The 26,837-nt window shown below is 34.3% G+C and overlaps 1 protein-coding gene and 1 pseudogene across 12 annotated transcripts in view; both read right to left on the bottom strand.

Annotated features, from left to right (window-relative positions):
- Positions 1–26,837, bottom strand: part of FUT8 (fucosyltransferase 8) — a 301,575-nt gene that overhangs the window by 51,123 nt on the left and 223,615 nt on the right. For all 12 annotated transcript variants that reach the window (XM_077909653.1, XM_077909648.1, XM_077909645.1 and 9 more), the window contains one exon: positions 9,864–10,101. In XM_077909653.1, the coding sequence (XP_077765779.1) occupies positions 9,864–10,101 (238 nt within the window). The remainder of the gene's footprint in view (positions 1–9,863; positions 10,102–26,837) is intronic.
- On the bottom strand, positions 11,958–12,857 carry LOC144320125 (transcription factor BTF3 pseudogene; annotated as a pseudogene).

Here is a 26,837-nt window from a genome sequence, read left to right as displayed (position 1 = left end):
AAGGGATGGTTATCTTTGTCTCTTTGGCATATCTTTGTCTCTTCTGTTTTCATTTATATTTCTCAATGAGTTTCACAAAAAGCCACTGGGTACTTTTAAATTCCATTAATGTTGGTTGTCAAACTTTCTCAAAAGAAACCCTTGCTGAAATCCCATGACCTAATTATTTTATTATTTTGCTTTGTTCCCATAAAGCTAAAGTGCTAATAAACATACAAGGTGGTTTAAAATATATAAAGCATTGTCTAATACACTATCACTTTGAATCCTCATAACTCTGTAAGGTACACAGACCAGATATTAAAAAACATTGTGGGACACTAAAGCTACACGCTAATAACTTCTGATTCCAAATCAAAGACATTGAGTTGTCCTTATTGACTATGCCTTTCCTCATTCTGTAAAGGCCTAGCTTATGCTCCCAGTGATGTCTTTAATTTCCTCAGCCAGAAACAATTTCTCTATCCTCTGATGGCCCACAGAACTTTATTTTTTTTTATTTTTTTATTTTTATTTTTATTTTTTTTCCCCCACAAAACTTTATACCGCTCTTGTGACACTAATCATATCTGGTCTTTGTTACATTAATAGATTTATGGGTCTTACCATACTCACTGCAAATTCCTGAAGGGCAGGGATTGGATCTTATTTATCTTTATATCCCTGACAGCATCTAGGAATACTCAAAGTTTTACTTGATGTCTAGTGAACTACCCTGTTTTCTTAGAAGCTTCATTTTAAAAAATATTATAAATACAAATGTACCCATTTATATTTATACTCAAATAAATATACAGTATTTGTGTAGCAGTTGTACCTTGAAAAAATTTAAGATGGAGAGAGAAAATCTCAAGCAGGCTCCATGCCCAGTGCAGATTCAATCTCTCAACCCTGAGAGATCATGACCTGAGCTGAAATCAAGAGTGAGACGCTCAATCCAGGTGTCCCTTTAGTTGTTGTTTTTTTTTTTTTTAAAGTAATCTCTATACCCAGTGTGGGGCTTGAACTTAAAACCCCAACATTATGAGTCACAAGCTCTACCAACTGAGGCAGCCAGGTGCCCTGGCTGTACAGTTTTTGAACAAGAATTATAATACTCCTAATTGTAGTATTATATCTTTTAGGAAAATCAATTTGACTTATAGCATTACTATCTGAAATTTCTTGCTTCTAGGGTTTACAACCTGCATTGTTTGAAGGCTACTTATATTAGTTTATTAAAATTTAATTGAATGAAAAGGAGTACCTCTTTTTGAATAGGTAGGGAACTCAGATCTAATCCTTTTCAATACCATCAGGAATATTTTTATTCCTAGCTTCCTGGGCAGCGAAACAGGAGAAAGAATAGTGATCGCTAAAGTATCAGGGATTTTATAATTCTTTAATCTGCTTCTGATCTTCTGCTAAAGGCAAGGAAAATGTGTGAGAAGGAATGTCTATTATCTAAATTACATATATATAAAATATATTTTATACCGTTACCTAATGTATAAATCTCTACTGAGCTTTCTTACTCAGCAATATCCTTTTGGAAGGAAAGAAAGGATATGTATAATTCCACTAATGATCATAGACTATTATCTTCCTATTCCATGGAATTAGCCTATAACTTATATAAACTCAAGGAAGAAAGATAAGAAAATTCTAGATTTATTTCATATCCAGAGCTCTTGCATATAAAACTAACCAAAAGAGCTAGGAGGGATTCTTGACTTTATCATTTCAATACTTATTTTATTTGTAGAATCATTTCTAAACTTGATAAGATCTACATGTTTTAAACAAACAGAACTCTTATCAAAATGCTACTGAAAGACTGCATTCTTCATTTACATACTTTGATATTCGAATCAAAAGTCAAATGTGACTAAGACTCTAAGACTTACATAGATGTGCCTCAGGAAAACAGAAAAATCCAATCATTTGAAAAAGGAAAGAAGGTGGAAGGAAGGGAGGGAGGGAAGGAAAAACAAGTGATGAATCTGGGTACTACTTGATCATATTAGAAGAAGGATTCTTTACTTTAGGAAAGGATTTCCTTTGGGAATCCTTTACATACATAGCTCCACTAAAATGTTTAAAGCATAACTTGATTTAATTGACAATAATTCAATTTACAGCAAATTTTTAAGATAAAAAATATAACATAACATAAAAAGCATATCTGTATTTACAAAACCAATGATAACTTCTGAGACTGGTATCATGACTATGTGGCCCAGTCACTGCACAGGAAATAAGAGTGCCTCAATTCTATTTCTAGCTCTAGCAACCTTGGGTAGGTTCGAACTAGAAGTAAGAGGATTTTTTAAAAAAAACTTTTCCAATGAAATTGTGTCTACTCCACAATGACTTTAATGCTAATTATGTATTGCTACTTTCTAAATCATACCTCTTTTTATCTCTGAACTCACTCTGCCAGGAACCTCCTCTAAAGTCTGCCAGAAACCTGGTCTAAAAAGGCCAGAATATACTGCTAAAATGATTCATTTTAGTGATAAACTATTTTTTTAAAAAACAAAATCTACAATTTGGTAAAAGTGCTTCATACAGCATCGCAGGGTGACAGTTTGAGATATGGATCAGAATGCAGGAGAGGTAGGTTTGATTTGTTTCTTTTGTTGCATTTATTGTGTTCTGATCAAGTTCTTGGCATTGTGTAAATAACTAAGAAGACGTAGGGCCTATTGCCCTTTGGAGTTTCCCCTTAAAGATAAAATAAACAACTAAAAATTTAAATACAAAATGGCATTTCTTAAAGTTTTCCACCAAAATGCTTCCAATAACAGCAGAGGAGGGTAAACTTATATTACTTAGGAAGTTTTGTCTAAACCAATGGACTGAAGTTTGATGTTTCATCAAATTTTTCATTTTACTCCATTATAATATCCTGTTTGTTTTATTACTTGAAAGGATTTAACTTATATACCAGCAAATAAATTAATAGTCCAGGAAAATGTACCGTGTTTATTTATCCTGGCAGTGCATAAGCCTCTGACTCACTTCCCCAGGTTCCTTATAATTCAATTTGAGAAGTATTTGTATGATAAATTTAGAAATAAACATCTACGTGAGCTCACTCTGGGCAAGGCTGCTGTGTGGTCAAAGCTTCAGCTCTCTAATACTGTATTTCATAATTATAAATGAGACATCAAAGGTTTCCTTTTATGTCCTTAAGTGGGAAGCTAAAGATAAAGGCAATGTTATAGTGAAAAGTAGTTTGAGTTCTTCTGAGACACACAAAATATAATCTGGTATTTTGCATTCCTGAAATAAAGATCTTTCTTTTATGAACCATGAATAGTAAAACAAAAGCCACACAGGTTGAAACAAAAGTCCTTATGTACCTGTAATGATACTTGCTTAGATCAGTAATTCTCAGAGAAGTGGGGAATAGGACAGATAGACTTAGAATCTTGAAGCACTGACATCTTGCTTTTCAACTACATATGGCACCAATTCACTCTCCAAACCCTGTACCACCACCTCTTGCTCCCAAACTCAACCAGTTTAAAAATCACTAACTACGGTGAGCCACTGTTATGGGTGGGAGTAAATCCTCTATCTTGGATGTGTTAGTATAGAAAAAATATTGAGATGGAGGCTTATGGTAGCTGCAGGGTCCAAAATCTTATTATGATTAAATGGTAGATTACGCAAAAAGATATTTTAATGTCTAGAAGTTATTCTCAGAAATTATTTCTTCTCTCTGGATCTCTTTTAATTTTTCATCTAACTCTATAATTTTAAAAAGGAAAAACTATATGAAGCTCTTATAAAAGCTTAATTTTCACCTAAGAGTGCAACTTTCCTGTTGTTGCAGATTATAATCTAATAATATATTCCATTATCATGTTTGTATTTTAAAATCTGGGGACCAAACATACACAATGAAAATAAACTGTATGTAAAAATCATCTTAATATTGTTATAGTTCTTATTCATTTTTCCTTATGATTACAACCCTATAAAAGTGGATAGGAAGGTAGATATTGAGTATTGTGAGCTTTTTGTATGGCTAACCTGAGGTTCAGAAGATATAACTGCCAGAATCCAGAAAGATAAAAACAACAAAAGTGAGATCTGATGTAGTCAAACTCATAGTCCACTATCTTTTCCTTTTCCTCACATTACCTGAACAGAGAAATCAAGATGTTTTTGCAGCATGAGGGACCTAAAATATCATATGCATTTACTTCAAGTTTCTATTAGTCAATCATCAAAGGTTGAAAATATTACTGTAAAAATGCCACATAGAGGCATATCCATAGTCTATCCTAACAGGTATATTATGCCTATAGATTCTTAACCACTTCATTAGTTTACCAGTCTATGTGAGTTAGCCGTTATTAAGGATACAAGCTGGCTGGACCATTTAGATGATTCTAATATATATCTTAGTAGTTTTATAAATGTTACAACATTAGTTTCACAGGAAAACTTGAAGTAAAATTTAATCCGTGCTTTGCTTGCTAAAGATTTTCCATTTGACATAAGTGACAGATATTTGCTTAAGGAGTTCAGTGGTAGAACTATCACTGTGTGACTGTGTGATCTCATTTGTTATGTGGAATCTAAAAAAACAGAACTTACAAAAACAGTAGATTGGCTGCAGAAGGGTGGCGGTGGAGGAAGAGAGTGAAGGTGGTCAAATGGTACCAACTTCCAGTTAAGAGATGAATTAGTTCTGGGGATACAGATACCATAATAATGACAGCTAATAATACTATACTGTATGTTAGAGAATTCCTGAAAGAGTAAATCTTAAAAGTCCTTATAATAAGAAAAAATTTTAAGTATATTAAGTGATGGATGTTAACTAAATTTATTGCAGTAATCTTGTCACAATATATGCCCATATTAAATCATTATGTTGTATATTTTAAACTAATACGTTATAATATATCTCAATAAAACTGGAAAAATTATTTGATCAGCCAAGCTGAAGACTGAATTATCTTCCTATTCTTTCCATAAAATGATAATGCAAATTGTTGTCATATAGAAATTATCTAATTTTAAAATGTAGGGAAAATAGAGTTGTAAAATTGACTTAATAAAAATATTTTTTTTCTGAATTTTATGAGTTTGTAGTATTTGTCAGCTTTTTAAAATTTACCAAGAGTAAACTCTAAAAGATATTACAAATAAAGCAAAAATTTTTTTAATTGAAAAAAAATTTATTGGTTCCTAAATGACACCAAAAGTCAGCTGAAAGCCAATTAACTTGTAACTTTGCCCCTCTCTGCTGCAAAAACAAAACAAAGGGCTTTGAGTCTTGAATTAAAATCTATTGGTTTTAGGGGAGGAATAGAATCATACAACCATCCAAATGGAAACCTGACAAACAACATGTTTTCAGAGCAAAATTTTAGTCTCTCAATAATCAAACTCTACAAGGAGCTACTTCTAGTTCCCCTAGTGATTCTGTGCTCTCTTGCCTCTCTTTTCCACATGTGATGCCCAATGACAGAAAATTCTTCTATCATATCTCTACCTCACGGACTCCTATTCATACTTTGGGTCTCAGTTTAAAAATCACTTCTTCCAGAAGAAACTCAAATATGTGTTAGATATGTGCTTCAGAGTCCTATCAACTTACCCATATCACAATATATTTTCACATTACATTCAGTTGTCTGTCTTTCCCCCCTAGGCTGTCCCTGATGGGGCAGTGACCATGTTTATCTTCATGTAGTCCAGTAGGGTGCCTGGCACAGAGCAGGTGCTTTTATTAAATTACTTTATTTTAAAATTGCCTCCATATAAAAATGCAAATAAAACTCTTTGATCAAAACGTTTTTGGAGGCTTGGAGGTATGGAGAGGAAGTAGCCATCCAGTTTTGATAATTAAATACAGCAAATGGCACTCTACCTAAAGATATACTTAAATCAGGCACCGTTAGGGCATTAAATTTCATCATATTTAGAAAATACTTTCTTGTTACTAGTCATTATTTTCACTTAAAAGATTGTTTTCCAATTAGACCTATCAATTAGGTCTTAATTTTTTATTAAAACAGTGGAAAAAGACAATGGAAGGAAATATAAAACAGCCAAAATGGTTTAACTGCTCAACTGAATAAATGTTCAATTTTTAAAATAGAATAAAGAGTGGAGAATTGAGTTTAAATGGTTGAGGTTCTGGGCAGCCCCGGTGGTGCAGCGGTTTAGCGCCGCCTGCAGCCTGGGGAGTGATCCTGGAGACCTGGGGTCGAGTCCCACGTCCGGCTCCCTGCATGGGGCCTGCATCTCTCTCTGCCTGCGTCTCTGCCTCTCTCTCTCTCTCTCTCTCTCTCTGTGTCTATCATGAATAAATAAATAAATCTTTAAAAAAAATGGTTGAGGTTCTTTGTTGCTAAATCATCTACTCAAGAGTATTTATATCAACTAGATAAGCATTTTGGAAGCTGGTCATTGGAATAGCTCAAAATAGTTAATATATATTGAAAATCAAATCAATAATTGTTGGAAGAATACTTCAAGCCACTAAACACCAAAATTCCATTCTGAATTATCATCAAGAATCTATTTGGAATAATCAGTCTTATTACATGTAGTTAGTTCAGGTTTAGGAAACAGCTTGTATATATAGAAAAATAAATTGTATGTATAAAAAAATAAATTGATCATTTTATCAGCAACTTTAACACAACATCTATAGGGAATGGGCAAGATGATGATGATGATGATGATAATGATGATGATGATTTTAACTGGAAGCATAATTTTGAATATTTTGCTTCACTTAATGAAATTACTTACTGCAAAGGATATGGTTTCATAAATAATGAAGGAGAAAAACAAAACTCAACCTATAACAAGGTATGATTTAGATATTGAAATGATCAGATGTGCATACTAATTCCTGTACTGGTGACAGATTTCAACAGAAATCACAAAATTCCACCTGCAGGCACATCATGTCAAGTGTGTATAAACAACAATAATTTCATGGCAGTGGTACCAGGGGAAATATCCCACGATTCTTTATACAAGTCAGTACAATAACAGATGCAGTAGTTGATTTATGGCTAACTAAAGAATTAATGTTAAAGAACTAATTAAAATTCATTTTGTTTCCTCTAATTCTAGAAATACGTTAGTTTCTCCAAAAGGTACAAATACAGGTTACATATAAAAACAGAAACAGAAGTGGATGGCCACCAGAGCTTTCATGAAAATTAAATATTCTAAGCTCAAATATAAATCTCTTCCTCCTTTTAGATAACCGATTAGCATCTAAATTACGTTATTTACAATGAATTCTGCAAGCATACTGAAAATAATCACTAGTTTAATTAATTAAAGGTGTCCAACAGGCACAGTATAATTCATTAGCACAAAGAAAAATATATGATTTTATACAATATCTGTAGTGATAAAGGAAAGGTCTATAAATTAAAATCATAATTCTGTATTACCATAATAAAATGGCTAACCAAGGACTGCAAATGACTGAGAAGAAAATACCACTGATAACTCTTCAGTGGAAATTATATGGAAGGTCTGGAAAAAGTTACAGGACAGGGGGAGGAAATAAATTAGTAATTTTATTTAATTCCTAGACATTCAGGATAATCTCGATGGCTGTCCTTGTTCTAATGAGTAAGGTGTTTGGCATGAGTTTACTGGGAAGGATGTAAACTGAAGGTAGGTATAAGTCAATGTGCCAACCACAGTTCTGTCATTTATAAGCTGCATGATCCTGGATAAACCACGTGGTATCTATTTGGCCTTAGAATACACATAAATAAAAGAAGGATGATTTCTAGAACCTGTTTAACTACAACATTAAGAAATTCTGCAGGTTTCATATTCAAGCCTGTCTAGCCTTCATATCCTGTAGTTGCCACTACAGACTACAAAATCTATGAGCAAGGACTAAAAATCAAACCAAATAGCTAGTTGTAGCTTTTAGGCAAGGTCAAACTATATACTAAATTTGGTAGGTCTGGTGAGGCCAACTTTTTACTTTTCTATTAACACAAGAACCTTGCCCTACTCTGGCTACATATTTGACAAGCAAAGATGCTTGAAACTAAACGAAGTTCACAAAGTGAAAAAGTTAGCCACAATGAGTCTGACAGATCTGTTTTTCCTGTATCTTCCTAACCTTGACACCCAATCTGTTTGCACCAGCTGTAAACTACAGACCAGATCAATGAAAGATGCAACCTCAAAATTAAAGCTCAGCTAAGGTTCTAGCTTAAGAGGTTCACTTTAAAACTTGGGTGAGTTACAAAGAAAAAATATGTTGGTATATACCATAAGGCTCCTAAACCATCCTAAGGAAGACAAAACTCACATCACAAAATAATACTTTTAAATCCATATAGAGTCTTTTATAGAGCAACTTAAAAAACATTTTACAAAAAATTATCCAATTAACTTTTCTGTCACTTCAGTGAAAAGTCAACGGTATTATCTGATATTTTCCAAAGAAGTTAAAAAGAAACAAAGGAACTAAAGTTACTCACTTTGCCAATTACAGAGCTTCTTAATTCCACATCCAGTGTTTTAGACTTGTGAAAAAAGATGCTCAGCTCCATGACAAATTATATTAACAGAAATACCTCAGCCTTTTGAAAAAATTTTGACTTTCCACAAGATGTAAATGCAAGAGATGGTGTACTGTCTTGCTTAGCATTTCACCTAATCACTTAGTTCAGCATATGCCACACTGTAGGTATTCTCTGTATATTTACCCGAATAAAGCTATTAATGATAGCTAATAATTACTAGAGTTCATGTATCAAGTACTGTGCTAAGTGTATTACATATATTGCTTCACTTAATCCTACTAACAACTCAAAGAGGTAAGCAAATCATTCTCATTTTACTGATGAGAGAACTGAAGGCCTAGGTTAAGTAACTTGCTTAAGATTATAAACAGATAAAACCACAATTTTTACAAAGGTAGTCCAACTTTAGACCTTGTTTAAAGATCATCATTACAGAAAGAATAGATTAGAAGTAAGAAAGTCTGTATTTTATTTCTTTTATCACTAAATTCTTGGAGATAATGTCTAGCATTGTACCCTACTCATATTTTTCCTCATCAAATGTTTCATGGATAAAATTAAAATTGCATAAGCAAATTAGGTTTCATTGGCCTCAACAATGTAAAATGGAGATAAAAGTACTTGCATGGTCTGTCTCAGTGGTTCTCAAAGTGTCATCTCTGGACCTGGAAACTTTGTTAGAAATACAAAATCTCAGCACTCTCCCCAAACCTACTGAATCACAAGCCGGTGTTTTCACAAGCCTTCCAGGTGATTCTCATGCATGGTGGAGATTCTCATATATCAGTCTACCTTACTAGCTAATTATATCAAATGATTTCAATAATGTGAAAGTACCCTAAAAAGTGAATCATGTATCATCATTAAAAGCATAAATTACATTCCTTAAAAAACTTAGTGATTTTGCTAAATCCAGATAAAAATGAACATGAGAAATGAAAGAGGTCATAAAGCACCTTTTTTTTTTTAAAGGTTTTATTTATTCATGAGAGACGCACACACACACACACACACAGAGAGAGAGAGAGAGAGAGAGAGGCAGAGACACAGGCAGAGGGAGAAGCAGGCTCCATGCAGGGAGCCCGATGTGGGACTCAATCCCGGGTCTCCAGGATCACGCCCTGGGCCGAAGGCAGGCGTTAAACCATTGAGCCACCCAGGGATCCCCCATAAAGCACTTTTAAAATAAAGTACATTCTAGATTTTACCTTGGTATGTAGAGCAGTCATGGATCCAGGGAAAAAGATGACCATAAGCCATAAAGCTGTGCCTAGAAATCTGATAATTGGAATGTGGCAGTTCAATCCAGAGATGTGAAATGCCGTACAGGCCTCTTACCTGACCAGTGTCCAGTGGAGGTGCCAGATCTGTCTGTACAGGTCTCACTTACAGGTCTAAACACTGTTTCCCATCCACCAGTAGCATAGCGCCAATTCTGAGATTCCAAGATGAGTGTTCGCTGAGTACCATATGCAATCATGAAGCAATAGACCACATGATGGAGTTGACAGCCATAGCCACAGCCTTTGTTGATATTACATACCAGCTTCTTGGCTTTGCTGCAGTCCTTGGGATTCTGTCAGGAGGAAAGACAAACAAAGGTGAAGAGAGGTCATCTTCTTTTTCTAAATGACAAGTGTCAAAAATCATATAATAAGCAAGGACTGATCCAGTGTATCTTACTAAGCAAAGAATCCAGCTTTAAGGTTTGAATTTCAAAGAATCCACTGAAAGTTTATTATAGAGAGATGGCAATGAAAAAGAACAGTTGCTTTGGAAATATCATGAAACAAATACGAAATGAAGCAGTTACACTGAAAAAAATACTTTCATTTCTCTATCATTCAGAACATGTAAGTATGATCATCTCTGAACTCAAAGTTGCATACGTTAAGATCTTTATGAAAGAAGTGAAATATGCTAGCTGTCCTTCAGCATGCTGTGCTTACTACCTTCCCAGCTGAAACTCAAATAATCTTAAATGAAAAACTATAATTTACCTATTAATTCTATCTTCCTCTAGAGTCAAGTGTCACAAACAAAATGTACTTTTCATTATGGAAGTGAAACTACTGAATAAAAAAATATGATTAATAATTACAAGATGTTAGTTACAGGACTTTAAAAAAAACCCTAATCTTGATGATGGCTACTAGTAATTTTCACAATAAAATGTAGACTATGTTCTATACTGTCTTGAGACTGTATTATGTCAATTTTTTAGTCATTGAAGTATAATTAACATACAGTGTTATGGTAGTTTTAGGTGTACAACATAATGATTCAACAATTCTATACACTGCTCAATGTTCATCATAAGTATAGTTCACCATCTGTCACCAAATATTATTACAGTATTATTGACTATATTCCCTATGCTTTACTCTTCATCTTTGTGACTATTTTACAACTGGAAGTTTGTTTACCTCTTAAACCCCTTTACTTCACCCATTTGCCCACCCACTGTTATGCCAATTTTTAATCAGGAGGTCCATTTTTCTATTTGTGTACCCTGCTATAAGATGAACAGCAAGTGGTTAAAACATTATTATCTAACAGTGGATGTGATAGGGTTAGTTAATGAGAGATGCCTTTTTTATTCTAAAGCTTCAACTCTGGGGCACCTGGGTGGCTCAGTGCTTAAGCATCTGCCTTTGGCTCAGGTCATGATCCCTGGGTCTTGGGACTGAGTCCCGCATCAGGCTCCCTGCCAGGAGCCTGCTTCTCTCACAGGTTCTTAGTTTATATGACTCTTGAAAAAAGCAGTTGCCAAACCACAAACCTAAAACTAATCTTCAGGGATATCATCTGTTCTGTCAAGAAGAGCCCTAGAAACAAAAGTTAGGAATGTGATGGTATAAAATGATTCTGAAGGAAAAGCTGAGAAGGGAAAATGCAACATGGTTACTTTCAGAAGAGGTATCTTTTAAGATCAAATGTGCCATAGCAGGCTGATCTTTTTAAAATCAAAGCTCTTGTTCATCAAGAGCCCTCTGAAGAGTTAGAACCCTTATGAATTTGAGAGAATCCACATAAAATTCAGCAAGATTTGGTCAATACTGTTTTCCCAATCAAGTACTAGAGTTGCTGATTCTTTTCACTTTTGAACTCCAGTTGGTTTAGCTGCAAAAGATTTGAAGGGAACAGAAGAGTATGAGATGTGCTATTGAAAGACTAATATCACTTACTTTCTATCCAATATTGTAGAATAATCCTGGGAATAAGTAACATTCTCAAACTGATCCAAAGCTTTATTTTAACTCAATAGTTTATCAAAAGGGCAAATAAAGAACACTGACATTTGTCAGATTTTTCAAGATTTGTAAGAAATACAGCACTTGAATATCTCTAAAATTCTTATGAATACAAAAGAAAATATTCGTTATATATTTTCAATAACCTTTTTTAAGAAGTTTTTATTTTTTTAAATTAAAAAAAAATTTTTTTTCCTAGGCAAAGAACTTTATTAACCTTGTTTCAAACTTTATTCCCAGGCTTCTTCAGCTTAGTTAGCTGCAAAGAATGAATTGTGTATAAGCAAAAACTGAAAAGAGCTGCAGTGTCCAAGGGGCTTGGGCTTAAAAATATTAGAGATCTATATTTTATCAGATCCATGAACAAAATTTTAAAAAAGCAGTCATAATATAAAATAGCAGCTCCCAGTAACTTCTTCAAGTTTTATCTTCTTCAGAAGTTGACTCAATTCAGTTTGCTTCATTCTTGGAAGCTTCATCAAAATTCTCCACAACATCTGGAACTTCATCATCATCATCCTCTCCGATAGCAAGTGGTGCTTTTCCACCCACGGATTGTGTGGGCAGAGCTTCAGCCAGTCTTCTTAAACTAGTCAGGCTGTCTGCACCAAGCTGGTTTAAGATACTGGGTAGCATTTCTGTCAGCTGCTTTGTCTCAGCATGGCCTGTAATGGTGAACGTGTTTGCTGCCAGCGATGCCTGAACTTTAGGGTTGTTAAAATGGATCACTGTTCCTTGGTTTGTGAACATATTCACTTGTTCAATACCAGAGATACTGTTTACCCCTAACTTCTTTAAGGAGAACTGAAGTTTTTTATCATCTGTTGTAGCTCTTCTATGAACCACCTTCTTCTTTCAGTGAGCAGTTCCTTTCCCACCAATGCGCACTTGTGCTTGCAGTTTGGCGAGTTTCTCCTGGTTCATGATAGTTTCTTTCATCTTGATGGAGTGCAAATGGGACCACGTGGGGGACTAGGGTTGGCGCTCGGGGGGTCTCGGGCGGACCAGCTGAGGTTAGGCGCACACACGTGGGGACGCAAGATGGCAGCTAGAGGCTAGAACAGTTTTTAGATATACAGAATTATTGCAAAGAGTACAGAGATCCCATATGCCTCACATCCAGTTTTTCCTATTATGTCTTTTTTTTTCCTATTATGTCTTACATTAATCTTCATTTTTTTTCAAGGAAAAAAAGAGTGAGGGAACATAATAATTAAACATTTGAAACTAAGACTTTTTTTAAATAAAGAGAAGATATATATGCATTTATTTTTTTAAAAGATTTATTTATTCATGAGAGACACACACACAGAGGAGCAGAGACACAAGCAGGCTCCATGCAGGGAGCCTGACATGGGACTCGACCCCGGGTCTCCAGGATCACACCCTGAGCTGAAGGCGGTGCTAAACTGCTGAGCCACCTGGACTGCCCGACATATGCATTTAAGACAGGCACACCGCTTATGCTTCGAGAGTTTAATTAGAATGCAATGCTTTGAGCACAAGAACTGAATACTAAAAGAAAGAAATGGCCAGTTTATGAAACGAAGCTCAATTCAAGAGTTTTAGTGCTCCTCAAACCAAGCTAAATCAAGAATATATTAAATCTGTTAAATCATAGGTAACATGGAGAAAGGAAAAAAATCTATTATGTTTGGTTCTGGAATGAAAAAGGTCTACAATATACAGGGTAATCAATGGAAGATTCCAAGGCAGAGGCTAGCAGTAAGAGAAGATAAAATGAATGACTAGAATGAGAACAGTTACCAAAGTACTGAAGAAGCTCAGAGTCACAGCTCAATTTTTTCACAAAAATATTTCCAAGTCTGAAAAATTCAAAACGTCTTGTTCACAGAAAGGCAAAGAGACAGTGAGAAATAGAAAAAAATACATGTGTGTTTCTATCATAAGATTAGGTTCACCAGAATAAATGTCTAGAAAAAAACAAGCAGATATTTATAAGGTAAACAAAGCAACAATTCTGAGATGGGCAAGGATTTATTCAGATGGAAAGGATCCGTATGGGACAACCTTTACCTGACCTAAGTCTTTGTTACCCATCACTGTTACAGAGTAGTAACAGATATTTATAGGAGTCTATAAAGGGGACACAGAACTTTTGTTACACACACACAGGTGTGCGCATATATACGTATGCGTAATCTTCAAATTTCTTACCAAATAGTCTTTGCCAATTGCCACTGATCCTGGTTTTACACTTTCTGTCTGCAAAAGGCTTGCAGGTATGTCTCATCCATAAGCAAGCATATACAGAAGGGCCTCATTACTAAAAGAAGCTATAATTATGCTAACACTTTAACAGGGTAGCTATTTCTGATGATAAAACCTGTTTTTCAATTGTTTCTAGTATGCCTAATGCATTTTATTTTCTAATTCTCTATCAGTTATACAAGGATGCGGGCATATTGCTTTATTCTATATTGTGATTCTTTCGATCTTTCCCCTCCTTTCCTTTTATGACACTCTCCACTCATCACACACACAATCACACACACACACACACACACACACACACGCAGACACATACCCGTGTGTACGTAGAATATGATAGAATACATCCCCAGCAGAAGTCCTACTAGGAAGTACTTCTCATCTGAGAGTGGAAGATGGGGAAATACAGATTGAAAGTACACCTCTTATGTCCCCAAGACATAAGAGCAAGAAGGTCTCACCTCTTCCTGCCTTGAGTATCACTCACTGACCAAGTATAGATTAAGAAAAATCACTTTCAGCTGGACTGGAAAGGGTTATGAAGAAAAATTTGTATTTAAGTTAAACCTTAAAAGGTATAATTTATTGTCATTTCTGAAATGCCAAGTAAAAGTACTTTTTTTTTTATTATTAATAAGAGCCTATATTGTAAAGAATGATGGTTAAGGGCAAAGTAAAATTATAAACTCTCTAAATTATACTTGTATTGTGGGATTTTTATATATAGGGTCTTCTTGAAGTCAAAGCCATTAATAGGCTCATATATTCTTCCTTGCAATGATGATGATTATTCAAGTTTTTGAAACAGGAGGTAATTTTGTCAAAATTACTTGAGACAACATGCTTAGTTAAGGAACTTTGCATAGAGAGGTTTAAGATAAAATTTTGTTCTAATTCAGTCTCTGTTATGAATTAAATGGTGTGATTTTTGCCTCATTTTCTTAATTTAAAATTGTGACAAAAATTCCCTCCCTCCACAATCTCTTTCTGCGTACCCATCCCTTCCTTCTCAGAGATACAAGGAAGCTAAATGACATGGTATATGCTCAAAGCTAATTCAAACATACTATCTCATTTATCCTCATAATCTCGAGACATTATTTCACAATGGATAAATGTAGTATCTTTTGCATTTAGTGCTACAAGGTGGTCCAATTATGGAGCTTTATAAGCTAACAATGTTATGTAACATTTTTACAGTTATAATTCTGCAGCAAAGTTAACGCTATAGTACATATAAATCAAGAGATAAGGACTTAAGATAAAATAGGGTTCTTCTGTATTCAGTTTCCTTCTCTTCAGTTTTTTTTTTTAAACACTATCTGAGGCATTTTTTCTGACACTGCTAGTTTCCAAGAATGATCCTAGATCAATAGAACCAAAAGCAGTGTTTGTTCTCATTATCCTATAAATCAAAATTGAGAAGTATATTAAAATCAATATGCCTCTAAGATGGTACATTAAGAGAAGCAGCATCTCTTAAATCTAAATGATTACTAATTCACTAAAGGCATCATCATAACGCTGAAATATTTTAATCTTTTTTACTTTGGTTAAAATACAAAAATTGTTACCATTGAATGTATTTCAAATTACGAAAAGCCATTTTAATTTCTACTTTGCTAAAAAAGAATAGTTTTGAATCAACTAGCAAACCAGAATTATTCTTATATTAAGTAGGCACTGCTAAGATTTAGAAGTTTCCACTGCCTTCACCTAGTAATAAACCAGTAGTAATTGTGAATTAATGATGTAACATTATAAAATAGTATGGATTCCATGGTTTTTAAATTAAATCAAAGATAATGCCTTTTGTCCACAACTATTTAGGTTTCCAAATAGGCTCAAGTAAAAGGCTCTTCAGAGGAAAATTTTCCAGGCACCATGTAATTTTCCTCTTATCTGCCTGGATTTACTACAGACCAAAAACATTATATTAAAAGGCTAAATTCACAACAAACAAAAAAATTTAGTCAATATAAACTGGACATAATATCTCCAGGCATCTCTTGCAAAGAGTAAATGCTCAATAACCATTAGTTCAATTGAATTGCATGTAGGGAGACAAAGATGATGTCAAGCTGACAGTGACAAAAATAAATTAATTGGTGACAGCTAGAATTTAGAATTTGGCTCTCTCAATCTATTGTTCAATGCTCTTATCTATCTTCCCATGATGTCTTTAATACAAGATTCAACAAGAAGTGCACTCAGAGCACTTATCTGGTTACTCCCCAGCTTTATGGACATATGTATATTTGATGAATAAAAATTGAATATATTTAAAGTGTACAACATGTTGATATATATACATACACACCATGTAATAATTACCACAATCAAGCTAATTAACATAGCTATTGCTTCATATTGTTACAATTTTTTAAATTATTTATTTATTTATTCATGAGAGACACAGAGAGAGAGAGAGGTAGAGACACAGGCAGAGGGAGAAGCAGGCTCCATGCAGGGAGCCCGATGTGGGACTCCATCCTGGAACTCCAGGATCACACCCTGAGCCGAAGGCAGGAGCTGAACCTCTCAGCCACCCAGGGATCCCCAACAATTTACTTTTTGGTGGGGAGATCACTTGAGATCAAATTTCAAGTATATAATGTCAGTATTATTAATTATAGTCAGCATGCTGTACATTAGATCTCTAGAACCTACTCATCCCACATAAGCGAACCTTTGTACCTTTGGTCAACATTTCTCCATTTCCCCCAGCTCCTTGCTCCTGGTTATTACTGTACTATTCTCTGCTTTCATGAATTTGACTTTTTTAGATTGCACATATGAGATCATGCAATATTTGTCTGTGTCTTATTCAGTCAGCATAATGTCCTCCAGGTTCATCCATCTTGCAAAAGCAGGTTTTCTTATTTTTGTGGCTGAATAATATTCCATTTTACACACACACACACACACACACACACACACACACACACACACACATATCAAAACCCCGAGGATCCTTCCAGCAACTCTCTAACAGCATGTCTTCTCTAGGGAGTAGTTAAGCCATAGCTCCTAGTTCCAATGAAGAGAGGTCAGAAAAACCAAAGGACTGAGCCAAGTAGGTTAAATTTTATTGTGCTCTTTGCTCTAATCACTAAATAGTTTTTAATTTGTTTGTTTAAAAAGATCTGCAACATCTAGCTTTGTGTTGGTGATGAAGAAAAGATTCATTAATAGTGTAGTGAAAACATTTCATTGTATTGGAAATAGTCTGATTTTATTTCTCTAAAATTATTTTCAGAACTGAAGGAGAAAAGGTAATGAAGCAAATAAGAGAACTGGAATACTGAACTGTGGTAATTAAAACAAAGACTCTGGGCATAGTTAATAACCATGAAAGACAGAGTTAAAAAGCATTCTCATTTTTAAAAGCCAGGACTGGAAATTATTGTCTTTTAACACATTAAACAAGATTATTTTCATAGTAAAGTTAAGATAGTATCGAGGTGTCCTTTCTACCCTTCTAGCAAAGAACAATTTGTTGCAAGTACTAAGAACAACACAATAGTTGAGGCATATACAGGCTAACAAATGCTGCAGGAAATCAATGTTCCTTTAGGTATTTTATAAGATTTTAAGTGGGGAAACTTAATGGAGAAAAGATATCAAGATGCATAGTTTACAGGCTGTAATCCTGACACACTGAAGCAAAGGTCTATACAGTTATAGAAGAGGAAAGATCCTAGTAAGTAGAGCATCAATTGGCTTAGTTAAATGCATTCTTAAAATTTTTGCTCTTTGCCTAGAATTCTCTATTGAATGTTCTAAAGCCATTTTTTTTTTAAAGATGGAAATTCTACAAATCCAGTAGAAAGCAACAAACATTATGGGGGATTCTACTGTGGGTCTTTGACACAGTAGTCTGTCATCTCTAGATATTCCAGATGGTGTCTAAAAATATCTCTACTTCAGGTTCAAGAGATGAGTACACCAGAGCAACCTTGGTAATATTTTCTGATACTATAAAAGCCACAAAGGAAGGAAGAGAAAGAATGAGACCAAGTCTAACTTTCTCATCCAAGAATCTAATGTAAACAAGGCTAGAGAAGAAAAGCTAAGTTACCTGAGAACCCAGACTCTGCCCATCCTACACAAATGTACAGAAGAGTTAGTATAACCTCAAGCACCTTCAAATGTTTTATTTTGTTTTAATAAAAGTCAGAGTAACTTAAACTGTTTGCCAGCTCTTCCATTCTGCAAAGTGCCATTCATCCCAGTAGTGGTGGTACTTATAGCACTTATCTGTCTACTCACTGGCTTTTAAAATCAAATCATAAACAATAACTACACCAGATGTCAAATCCTGCTGCCTGGATAGAGGCATCGTTCCACTTCTCCATGCAGCTATCCATGCTGTGAATCCACTGTTAGCTGAGCATAAATTTCTTTGAAATCCCAGTTATTATTATTATTTTTAATTAAAAATAAAACATACTTAAGACCATTTTTCTCACTGCCTCAGTTTAACAGTGATCTAACCAAATCAGGCTATTTACTTTTTGAAATCTTTAACCCTGTATTTTTTGCTGTTTATTTTTAAATAATTTAATACACACAATAAATTATAAAAAGAGTAGAGAGTTACCATATATACCTTCCATAGTGCTTTTCCCAGTGAGAACATCTTACTTAACCACAGTTCATTATCAATACCAGGAAATTGACATTACATAACATTATTAATATATAGAAATTTCTTTGAATTTCACCAGGTTTTACATGCACTCTTTTTTTGGGGGGGGGGTATATTTAATTTTATAACGTGTATAGACTCATGTACCTAGTACTACAATCAGGATATAAAACTGTTGCATCAAAACAAAGAAATTCTCTTACACTACTCCCTTTAAGAGTCACACCCTTTCCCCAAATGTTAATCTCTGGCAACTACTGATCTGTTCTCCATGACAATGATTTAGTAACTTTGAGAGTGTTGTAAATGGAATCAGATAGTATAGTATGTAAGTAGCCTTTTGAGATTGGCTTTTTTATCACTTAGCATAATGCTCTTGAGATCCACCCAAGTTATTGTGTATACCAATAGTTCATGCCTTTTTATTACTGACTTGTAGTCTCTTATGTGCATTGTGTCACAGCCTATTCACCCACTGAAAGGCATTTGGGCTGTTTTCATGTTTAGGGTATTACAAATTAAGTTGTTATGCATACAAGTGTACAGATTTTTGTGTGGACATGAATTTTTATTTCTCTAGGATAAATATATAGGAGTATAATTGCTGAATCTAACTGCCAAACTGTTTCCCAGAATGACCATATCATTTTACATTTCCATAAGAAATACACAAGAGCTGGTGGCTCAAAATTCTTTGTATTTTTTGTTAGCCATTCTGATAGGTGTGTGGTGGGATCTCAGCATGTTTTTAGGTTACATTTTCCTAATAGTTAATGATTTTGGACATCCTTTCATGTGCATTTTTGTCATCCGTATATCCTCATTGGTAAAGCTGTCTGTTCAAAACTTCTGCCCACTTTCCAATTGGATTGTTTCTTACTGTTAACATTAAAGAGATCTTGATACATTCTGGATATAAGACCTTTGTTGGATAAGTGGTTTGCGAGTATTTTCTCCCAGTCTATGGCTTGTCTTTGCATCCTCTTTAACAGGGTTGTTCATAGGACAGAAGTTCTAAATTTGATAAAGTCCAATTTATTGATTTTCTTTCCTTTTATAAACCATTCCCTTAGTGTCATGTTTAAGAACTTTTAGCCTAGGTCACAAAGATTTATTATAACATTTTCCTCTAAAGTTTTTATAGTTTTGTATGTCACAGTTATTTTATCTGTCCTGTTTACTATCCATTTTGAGTTATTTTATGTAAAATGTAATGGTTAGGTCAAGGTTCATTTTTTTCCCTATGAGATGTCCTTCCACTGAACTGCTTTTATACCTTTCTCAAAAATCAATTGCCCACTCATAGGTATATATTCAAAAGAAATGAAAACTGTTATTCAAATACACGTAAAGATGTTAACAGCAATGCTATTTTGAAATAGCAAAAGGTGGAAACAATCCAAATGTCCATCTACAAATGAATGGATGAATTCATTTGGTATACTCGCACAACAGAGTATTACTCAGCTATAAAAAGGAATGAAATGCTAATATATGCTACAACATGGATGAAATGTCAAAACATTATTCTAAGTCAAAGTTGGAAAGAAAAGATCACATATTGCATGATTCCATTTATATGAAACATTCAGAATAGGTAAATCCATAGAGAATGCAGATTGGTGGCTTCCAAGGGTTATGGGAAGAGGGAATGGGGGAATGAGAGCAACTGACAAATGGGTATGAGGTTTCCTCTTAAGCTGATGAGATGCTGTGCAACTAGATAGAGGTAGTGGTTTGCACGACCTTGTGAATGCACTAATAGCACATTCATTTTAAGATGGTTAATTTTAGATAGTTTTAGAAATTTCACCTCAATGAAAAACAGCATACCCATGTGGTTCCATTTGAAACTCTGTTTCATTGATTTATATGTGTACCCCTCCTCCAATACCATACATTATGTTGATTACCATTGCTATAGTTGTCGAGCCTTTAAACGATAAAGTATGATTACTCCAACTATATTCTTCTTTTTCAAAATTGCTTTAGCTATTATCGTTCCTTTGCCTTTTAATATACATTTTGGAATCAATTTGTCTATATATACAAAAAGGAAAAAGGACTTGCTGGGATTTTAATAGGAATTATGTTAGGTCTATGGATCAGTCTGGGAAGAACTGACATCTTTTCTATGTTGAATCTTCCAACATAATATATTCATTTACTCATTAGATTTTTAGTTTCTTTCATCAGCACTTTTATATGTATTTTTACGTAAGTGTTCCATTTTTAATTTTTGGAGCAACTGTAAGTGGCTATATGTCTTAAAATTCTGGTTTCCAATATTTCTTGCTAGTATATAGAAATATGATTAATTTCTGTGTGCTGATCACATATCCCACAATTTTGCTAAATTCACTTATTCTAGGAGCTTTATTGTTGTGTGATTATTGTTATTGTTTGGTACATTACTTGGAATTTTACTACGGAGACAATCATGTCACCTGCAAATAGAGACAGTTTTCTTTCTAGTATATATGCCAATTATTTCTTTGTCTGCCTTACTGGATTGCACAGAACTTCCATTACTATGAATAGAACTGAAAGAGTAGGTGAGAGAGGATATCATTGCTCCTTCCCAATTTTAGGGGAAAAGCATTTAGTCTTCTACCATTAAGTGTGATGATACCTGTAGGTTGTTTGTAAATTCTTTTTTTCTTTTTTAATCAGATTGGAGAATATCCCTTTTTTTCCTAGTCTGCTGAGTATTAATCATGAATGGGTATTGGATTTTGTAAACTTTTTTTTTTATCATGTTGACATTTTTTTACCACCTTATCAACGTGTTGTATTACCATTTTTATAATTTTCAACCTATTTTAGTATATATGCATATATGATATATGAATATATATTTTTATCATGACCATATCATGACCAGGTGGGGTTTATTCAAGGAATGCAAACCTAGTTAAGTATTCAGAATTCATTCAATGTAATCTGCCACATTAATAGTTTAAAGAAGAAAATCCACATAATTATACCAATTCATAAAGCAAAAGTATTAACAAATCCAATATCTATTCATGCTTTCCTGTGCATAATTTGAACTTTCAGTATTCAATTTTGATTCACCTATACTGTTTTTAAATATATTTCCTCAGAGTTTTGTTAATGGCCATATATGTATTTATACACAAACATACACAAGTAATTTATTACAGTCTACTCATATCAGCATTTTATTATTATTATTTTTTAAAGATTTATTTATTTATTTATTTATTTATTTATTTATTTATTTATGATAGAGAAAGAGAGAGAGAGAGAGAGAGGTAGAGACACAGGAGGGGGGAGAAGCAGGCTCCATGCCAGGATCCCGCCCTGTGCCAAAGGCAGGCGCTAAACTGCTGAGCCACCCAGGGATCCCCAGCATTTTATTATTTCAAATGGGATGTAGAAACCTCACTACCTTTACTCTCTCCCCTTTTATGATATAATTCTTAAAGATCACTTATATATACATTAAAAACTACATCAGACAATATAAATTTTGCTTTCCACCACCACCATTTTTAAAAATTTCAGAGGAGAAGACTAATCAATCACCCTGTATCTATGCTTTCATTTGCATTCTTAATTCCTGACACTCCAAGTTTCCTTCTATGATTATTTTCTTCCCATCTAAAGAATTTCCTTTTTTTTTTAGACTTAAGATTGTTGGCAATGAATTCTTCCAGTTTTCCTTCACCTGAAAATGTCTTTATTTCACCCCATCATATTTTCACTGGATGAAGAATTCTAGGCTGCCACTTCTTTCCTTTGGTACTTAAAAAAGTATCTTACTACTTCTTTCTGGCCTCTGTGTTTTCCAATAGGAAATTCACTGTCATTCAACTTGTTCCTCTGTAGGTAATGCATTGCTTCTCTCCAGCTGCTTTATTTTTTTTTTTAATTTTTTATTTATTTATGATAGTCACACACACACAGAGAGAGAGAGAGAGAGAGAGAGAGGGGCAGAGACACAGGCAGAGGGAGAAGCAGGCTCCATGCACCGGGAGCCCGACGTGGGATTCAATCCCGGGTCTCCAGGATCGCGCCCTGGGCCAAAGGCAGGCGCTAAACCGGTGCGCCACCCAGGGATCCCCTCTCCAGCTGCTTTAAAGAATTTTTTCTTTGACTTTAGTTTTCAGCAAATTACTTAGAAAATATCTGGAAATGGATTACTTTGGGTTTTTCTGTTGGGAATTTGCTCAACTTCTTAAACTTGATGGCTTGCCAAATTTAGGAAGTTTTCAGTCATTTCTTCAACCCCTTACTCTTCCTTCTCTCCTTCTTAGGCTCCAAAGATAACATACATAAATTTTTGTTGCTCTTGTTATTGTCCCACAGGTCCCAGGCTCTGTTTATTTATTTATTTAATCTTTATTCTCTGTTAACGAACTGGATAATTTCCATTGATCTAACTTCAAGTGCACTGATTCTTTCCTCTGTTCCAGCTATCCTATCATGAGCCAGTTTTTTTTTTAACTTGTTATTGCATTTTTCAGTTCTGAAATTCTCATGTTTTTTCCTTGTACCATCTATTTCTTTGCTGAGGCTATCTATTTTTTTCATTTGTTTCAAGTCTTGAATTTGAGTAATTGAGTATTTTTATTATATATCTTCTTTAAAATTCTTATCAGTAATTCCAACCCTTATGTCATTTAAGTGTGCTGTGTGCTGATTATCTTTTGTTATTTGAATTATGATTTCCTGATTTCCCTGGTTCTTGGTATATGGTGAATATTATGTTATGAGACTCAGCTTTCTATTAAATGATCTATTTTGGTAGGAAGCAAACTACATAGATTCCTAGCTTATTTTTACTGGCTGTTGCTCAAATGGCAATTTAATTATTAAAGGTTTTGCAATGTTATTCTGCTCTGCCCTACTTGTGGCTAATCAAGAGCCAGTGCGAAGCCTAGGTGGTATATCATACCAGAGTTCAGTTCTCAAACCCTTTTTTTGGATTGATTCTCAAGAGTTACATGTATGTGATGTTCAGAGGTCTGCTCAGGATATCAAACACAGACTTGAAAAATCCTGTTCTCTAATTCTCTTTTCTCCATAACTTTCTTCCACTCTAGTGGTGAGGAGAATGGGAGTTGCCTCATGATTGGAATAGGATAAATGTAATCAAAATGAGGCCTTTTTGGCTTCACCCATTAGCATTTTTAGGTTGGAGGATTCTGCAGCACCTCCAACAAGGATATATACGAATAAAGCAAGCAAATAAATGTAGAAGATTCATATTGTACAGGATTTTGGTTTTTACTTAGCAGGAAGAATAGGAAGAATATTAATGTATCTTATCCAGAAACTCTCATTTAATGCACATTTAATTCATATCTGTAATGCTACTTATTTATTTATTGGAAAACTAATGACTTTGTGTTTCCAGAGGTATAAGTTTCTTTTAAAAATGATAAACCACCCTTTTTCAATATTTGAATCTTGATAACACTATGGTACTGTATCTTCTTATATAAAAGGAAAATATAACATCTGCTGGGAGAAAAGAACTCTAGGAGTGAACATTTAAAAGATTATTCAAAGCTTCTATGGAATGTAGGCTTTGAACACAGGCAAAACTCCTTATATTTAAAAGGTTTTTCTTAGGGTACAGCTTTATTTCTTTTTTCATCCAGGGCACTAAGGTTTTTTTTGGTTGCAAGCCAAACATAGTATCTATCCTGCCCCTAACCCTTTAATCATAACCAACCCTCTCACAAGGCATCCTCTCTTTATTTCTAGCAGTACCTGCAGCTTTAAGGCATGGTCTCTTCTACTAGCTCTGATACTTCCAAACCCAGCAAGTACAACCACTTTAATCACTCCAGGGAAGAGGATTTAGACCAAAATTCAGAATAAAACAAATAAATGAAAAAACCTCCCATACAAGCAAACAAAAAAACCCCACCAACCTCTGAGCAAGGGAGATATCCACAAAGCTATAGGACAATTTTACTGGCAGAATGTTAACTAGAATTTTTCCAACAATCGCAGATAGTCCCTGATATGCTTCAACTTGTAAAAAGAAATGATGGGGTATGTGAGTATAAAAGTGTTGGCTTTTTATAGGTGATACATTTTGTCTAATAATAAACAATGGTTATGCCAATGAAAAGAGAGAGGAATAAAAGGTGCAACAGCTCTGAGAAAGACATGAAATAGTTGAAAGAAACCAGTAACAAGCAATGATAAAAATAGTGACCTATCTCTATCTATTCAGATATTAAAATCTATCTGCTTCTTTTTCTATCTGCATTGTTTTTTTTGTTTTTGTTTTTGTTTTTTTTATTTTAAGAGGGAGAGTATGCACGAGCAAGGGGTTGGGCCAGGGACGAGGGAGAGAATCTTAAGCAGGCTCCATGCCCAGAGTGGAGTCCTAGATGTCTCCATTCAGGGTTCAATTTCATGACCCTGAGAGCATGACCTAAATGGAAATCAAGAGTCAGATGCTTAACCGACTGAGCCACTCAGGCACCCCTATCTGCATCTTAATCTTTTTTGGCTATTACAGCCTCTTGTGATAGCATGACAATAATAGCCCAAATATACCAGAAGAATTTTGCTATACAGTAAAACAGAAGAAAATTATTAACTAAAAATAAAAATACTACTCTCATTCCTTCCCTATCTCCAACATGTAAGAAATAAAAGATAAAGTAAAATAAAAACTGATTTCATTAGTTTAACTGCTTTAAAGTCCCTCTAGTAGAACCTGATACTACTCAGAATATATCAAGATGTGGCCCCAATATTTAAGTTGACATCGTTTTGCATTTGAAAGTTTCATAATCATTAACAGTGTTCCTTACTATATCTTAAGGAGATCACTGTGCTCTCAATATGATTTAAAGTAAATATGGCCAAAGTCTGTAACAGAGCAGAGTATATTCTTGAGAACCTACATATGCTTCATATCTAGTTCCATGATCTAACCAGTAAATCTCAACTCACCCATAAATGTAAAAAATAACCTATTAGGATAGGAACTTCAGCAAGGGGCAAAGGCATATGCTCAGAAAGCTGGTATCTCAAATACAGATAAGAGCTTATATACAGCTGAAGGAACAGGAGGAGGAAGCAAAGGAAAATAAAAGGCAAAAATATTTAAGAATTATTTCTATCAACGTCTAGCCCAGGATTAACAAACTTTTCCTGTAAAGGGCCGTACAGTAAGTATCTCTGACTTTTCAGGCCATAAATTCATATTCTGTCACAATTACTTAACTTTGTCATTGTGGCCTGAAAGCAGTCATAGACAATATTTAGACAAATATGCATGGCTTTATTCTAATAAAACTTTATTTACAAAAACAGCTGAGCTGGGTTTGCCCTGAGAGTGATAGTTTGCTAACCTCTGGTTTAGGTCAATAAAATCTGTAAAAACAGGGTGGCAAAAGGAAGGACAATATTAGACAGGATGGGTAAGAATACATGTTCTCTAAGAACATTGGAACCTATGTCTTTTTCTGTTTTGCATTCTGATTTGATAAAACTTCTGAGACCTTACCATTAGTGAGATACATAGATTTAGCTCTTCAATAAATCTAGGATCCAACGCCCACATTACTTTCTACTTACACGACTAATAGTATTTTCCTAATGTCTCAGCTGCTAAAATCTTGACTCCTCTTTCTGAAGAGGACATTGACCTCATCTATAGATATATTTGAAGGATACCTCTACAGTGTATTGAACAACACCGAAAACTAGATAGGAACAAGTAATATTCATTTCTTACCACCTGGAAAGAAAGATGTTTGATAGATCTGACTTAATGGGGAAGTCAGAATATGTTTAACATTTCTTCTGTGAAAAACCAAGCTTTCTATTCACACCTCTATCTAAATTTTAATCTACTTAGCACATCATTCTATACTTTACCACCATTAAAGTTAAACTTTTTATAATTCAAAGAAAGAAAATCACTTCTTATGACTACTGTCATGATTACAAAGACAATCACTTTTTAAACATATTTCCCCTAGATTTCCATATCATAATATTACCGTATCTTTTTTCTTCAGATTTGTTCATTACTGAAAAAAAGTTCATATTCTCTAATGACTTTTACAAATTTCTATGTGTTTTCACAATTCATAATCTTTTCTAATGACAAAGAAATCATCTTAAGAGTTGGAAACAATATATATAGGCAAAGGCCACTTCTAGAAACTTTAC

Source organism: Canis aureus, chromosome 9 (assembly GCF_053574225.1).
Source record: "Canis aureus isolate CA01 chromosome 9, VMU_Caureus_v.1.0, whole genome shotgun sequence".
Taxonomy (NCBI): domain Eukaryota; kingdom Metazoa; phylum Chordata; class Mammalia; order Carnivora; family Canidae; genus Canis; species Canis aureus.
The sequence above is the reverse complement of the archived record's forward strand: the minus strand, read 5'-3'. Positions and strand labels throughout refer to the sequence as shown.